General features: G+C 59.3%; 2 protein-coding genes across 2 annotated transcripts in view; one reads left to right on the forward strand and one right to left on the reverse strand.

Moving 5' to 3' along the window:
- The window catches only part of LOC105514871 (chromosome unknown open reading frame, human C19orf73), a 2,016-nt gene extending 1,156 nt beyond the window's left edge, over nucleotides 1–860 (forward strand). The window contains exon 2 of the mRNA XM_011946528.1: nucleotides 204–860. Coding sequence (XP_011801918.1) covers nucleotides 204–803 — 600 coding nt within the window. The 3' untranslated portion in view covers nucleotides 804–860. The remainder of the gene's footprint in view (nucleotides 1–203) is intronic.
- Nucleotides 801–4,512, reverse strand: LIN7B (lin-7 homolog B (C. elegans); the record flags this gene model as incomplete). The annotated part of the gene is made up of 5 exons (XM_011946529.1): nucleotides 801–909; nucleotides 1,242–1,405; nucleotides 2,776–2,985; nucleotides 3,900–3,971; nucleotides 4,264–4,512. Coding segments are annotated over 5 exons (717 nt in total), but the record flags the coding sequence as incomplete, so codon positions are not given.
- Nucleotides 4,513–4,517: the final 5 nt, after the last annotated feature.

The raw sequence follows: 4,517 nt of genomic DNA on the forward strand, positions 1-4,517 counted from the left end.
CCCCGCCTCCACACCGGCAGGGAGGGGTCGCGCGGGCGGAGAGCGACAGGCGGGGCATAAGGCGCGTCGACCAATAGGCGCGCGGCGTGCGGCGGCTGGGGCGGGGGGCGGAGCCCGGCAGGGGGATGATGTCACCTGGAGCGAGTAGCGCGCGGCGTGGAACGCGAGTGGCGACCTCGGCTCCCGGCTGTGGCGCGCCTTAGCCCTCGCGCCGCACGGGACACGAGGGCTGGGCAGGCAGCGGGATAGGGATAAAGGTTGGATTTCAAGGCGGGGGCAGCTTCCGGAAAGACGCGCTCTGGTTGGAAGGTGGAGTGAGCGCCCGGTGGGCGAGGGCACCTCATTCTGCACCCCTGCGCCCGCCTCGGGAACTGCACGCAGCACCCCCACCCGCGACTCCCACGCAGACGGTAGTGCGGCCTGCAGGGTTCCCCCGGCGGACGAGGCTAATGGTTCGCTCCTCCCCGCCCACACAGAGGCCGCCCACTGGCTCCGGCTGCGTTTCAGGACTCTGGAGGAAGGGACTTGGCCTTCGCCCTCAGACGCTCTTAAGGGTAGGCGGCCTTGTCCTCAGTTCTGCCCCTGCACTCAGACCCAGACTGGGTCCCGGCCTCTGCCCTCGGACTAATCCCTTGGAAGCCGGCTTGTCTCCGCCTTCAGACCTAGGGAGAGGTCTCAACCTCTGTCCTCAGACTCTGAAAAGGGCTTCTCAAGGGCTTGGCCTGACCTCAGCTCCTCGCATTCCCTCCACATCTCAAGACACCAACCCAGGGATGCAGGACAGACACACAGACACTCCGTGAGGGTAAAAGACCTTTAAATAAAGTGCCAGGGACAATAAATACTGTACAGGGAGAGAATGCGTGTGAGCGTCCAGATCTGTGGTTTCAGCCTCGAGACTCCAAGGACCTGCAAGAAGGGTGGAGAAGGGACCCGGGATCAGGGGGGCTCCAGGTGATGAGAGAGGCAGCACTGGGGTTGCAGAGGCAAGGGCCCAGGGAAGTGGGCTGAGGGATCCCAGCCACAGTAGGTTCCATATCTTGGGATGGAAGGAAGCTAAGGGGTCCCCAGGGGATTTGGCCAGACTAGCCTGGGGTGAGAGCCTGGGCCAGGGGTCAAGGGTCAGGATCCCAGAGGAGGGGCCAGGGCCGGAAGGTCCAGGAAGCACTGGCCTGGTTTGGGAGCCTGGGGTTAAAGGGAGCCAGTGGAGGCCCCAGGGATGTGGTGACCCAGGGACTCACGAGTAGCTTTGATGCTGCTGGCGCCGGCGTGCAGAGCGCATCTTCTCGAACCGGGCCTCCATCTCCTCCAGCACTCGCGGCGTGTAACGGACGACCAGCTTCACCGAGCCCTGGGCCGCCTTCAGCAGCTCCACCGCCTTCTCATGCTGCTCACCCTCAACGCTCTGCGGGGCCCAACACAGACAGCTGGGCCTGGGGCCCGCTGCCCTCGCCCAGCCCCTACTGGGAGATGGGACCCACTGCTGGTGAGCCTGGGGCCAGCCCTGAGATGCCAACACCTCATGTCCTCCCCGTGGGAGAGTCATTAACTCCTGGTTCAGTGTCCTCCTCCAAAACCTCCCAGGTTTCCCATGTCAGGGACAGCCCCATGTTCCCTCAGTCCCTGGTCAAACATCCAGACCCATCTTTGTGGCTTCCCTGCCCACAGCCCACTAATGCCCGCCTGCCTTGACTCCCTCTTCTTTGTCCCCACAGCCCTGGGCCAGCTCAGGCCTTGTCCCCTTTCCTCTAGACTTAGCCCAGCCTCCTCCCTGGCCTTCTGGCTTCTAGTCTCTCCCCTCAGTTCATCTCCCATAGGGTCCCAGAGGGGTCCTTCTGCACCTGCAAGCTGAGCTTATCCCCTCCCATAGCTCCCCAGCACCCATGGGACAAAGTCCTGGCTTCTCAGGCTGGCACTCAGGTCCTGTATGGCTGACCCCAGCTACCTCTCCAGTAATGCCTCCCTCAACTCTAACCACAGTGATTTTTTTTTTTTTTTTTTTTAAGAGGGAGTCTCACTCTGTCACCCTTGCTGGAATGCAGTGGCACTATCTCAGCTCACTGCAACCTCTGCCTCCCAGGTTCAAGCGATTCCCCTGCCTCACCTCCCAAGTAGCTGGGATTACAGATGCCTGCCACCATGCCTGATTTTTTGTACTTTTAGTAGAGACGGGGTTTCACAATGTTGGCCAGGCTGGTCTTGAACTGCTGACCTCAAGTGATCCACCTACCTCGGCCTCCCAAATTGCTGGGATTACAGGTGTGAGCCACCACACCCGGCCTAACCACAGTGATTTTAATTACCTGCATGCCCCAGACCTCCATCAGAACTAAGACCTTTCTTTTCAGCTCAGAGGTATGCCAAGTCATTATCCTTATCTACAGTACCCTCAGCAGGAACACCCTTTACCTTATTTGCCTGGAGAACTCCTACTCGTCCTTCAACACCCAACCCAAATATTCCTTACTCTGCAAAACTTTCCTGTACCTATGCTGGCCTGGTGCCACATCTGGGCTGTCACAGTACTTTGCACTTCCTCATTATTATGTCTCCGGCTTAGGACTATTTCAGCCGGGGCCTATTGCCCTCCCTAGAGAGGGAAGGTTGAGTGTAGGAGCTGAGACCAACATCTCTCAGGGTCTGTAACATTGGCCAGCACAGGGCTAGCCATAGAGGCAGAGCTCAGTCAGTGTGTGTTGAGTGAATGTCAAAAGCAGGGGCTATGCTACCTTAGACAGACTGTGTCCCGCAGTACTGCCTCAGCCCTCCACTCACCACACCGTTCACCGACAACAGTTGGTCCCCACGCTTGAGGCCTCCATGGCGGTCAGCCACACCCCCCGGGATGACCCGGGAGATGTAGATGGGCGAGTTCTGTTCTTTGCCACCCATGATGTTGAAGCCCAGGCCCTCATCCGTCTTGGGTAGCTCCACTACCCTGGGATGTGCGTGGCCCTCGCTGGCTGTGAAGGCAGCCACTGTGGCCTGGGAGAGAGAAAGCGACTGAAGATGAGGGCCCCTTCCAGGTGGGCAAGAAGGCTGGGGTGGGGGATCTGAACTGAGGACAGCGATTTAGCCTGGGTTACTATCCCCAAGCATGGGACACGTGCCATGGCACAATGCAAGATTCCCCTGTAATGACTGTGCGTCCCTTTCTGTTCACTTGCAAGAGAAAGTGTCCATTTGGTGTGTGTCTTGAATACCCCATACTTGCCAATGTTTTTTTTGTTTTTTTTTTTTGAGATGAAGTCTCGCTCTGTCGCCCAGGCTGGAGTGCAGTGGCATGATCTTGGCTCACTGCAACCTCGGCCTCCTGGGTTCAAGCGATTCTCCTGCCTCAGCCTCCCGAGTAGCTGGGATTACAGGCACCCGCCACCATGACTGGCTTTTTTTTTTTTTTGTATTTCTATAGAGACGGGGTTTCACCATGTTGGCCAGGCTGGTCTTGAACTCCTGACCTCAAGTGAGCCACCTGCCTCGGCCTCCCAAAGTGCTGGGATTACAGGTGTGAGTCACCGTGCCTGGCCGCAATCTTACTTTTAAACAGAGGAAAGCCAGGCCTGGAGGGAGATCGGAGCCACCGGGCAGCAGCAAGAGGTAGCATCTCACTATTGTGCAGTGAGAGGTCAGAGCGCCATGACTTTCCTGGTTTGCACTGTACAGATGTTGAAGGTTATCTTCTAGCCAGTCATGCCACACTGGTTTCCATTTGTAGTTGCTAAAGACGCCTTCGTATGACATTTAAGTTAAAAATGTACGATTATTTAATAATGGTAAGAGTGGCACATAGATTCAGCAAAAATCATGAGGGAGGAAACAGAAATGACTGGCATGAAGGAGATACTGAGCTCGACCAGGCAGTTAAATGGACACCAGGAGCAATGAGGTGCGGGGCCCACCTTGGCTGTGGCATGGGCTCGGATTTCGGCGCTGCCAGTGATGTCCAGCGTGTCATAAAGCTGCTCATACACCTGGGTGAGGAGGCAGCGGCATCAGGGAGCTGCCAGTTCCTCCAGCCCTAGACGCAGGAATCCGGGCCCCGCGACCCTCTCCTGCTGCCACGCAAGGATCCGCCCCGCCCCCGCAACCGGAGCCCGAGGAAACTACAACTCCCGAAGAACCACTGAGCTGAAGCGTGGGCACCCCAAGGCTGGCCGCCTCGGGAGCTGCCGGGAGGCGTAGTCCCCGGGCTCGGGACGAGCAGGAGGAGGAGGAAGAGGACGGCGGCCACCAGCTCGCGCCCTTGCGCCGCGCGCCGCTCACCTCTCGAATAGCGGAGCAGAAGCGGCTCTGCAGGACTCGCTGGAGGGCCTGCAGCTTCTGCGGGGGCAGCTCCCCGCTGCGCTGGAGCCGCTCGAGGAGCTCAACCGCCCGGGACACGTCTGCGGGGCGGGGGCGGGGCGCAGAGACCCCGAGACGCAGAGAAGCAAGGAGAGCGGCGGAGTGAGGCCGAGCGCACAGTCCGGGGAGGACCGCCGAAGCCCAGTCGGACACCGCGCAGAGTCCAGGGTGGCGCA

Source organism: Colobus angolensis, unplaced genomic scaffold, assembly GCF_000951035.1.
Source record: "Colobus angolensis palliatus isolate OR3802 unplaced genomic scaffold, Cang.pa_1.0 Scaffold25, whole genome shotgun sequence".
In the NCBI taxonomy this organism is placed as follows: domain Eukaryota; kingdom Metazoa; phylum Chordata; class Mammalia; order Primates; family Cercopithecidae; genus Colobus; species Colobus angolensis.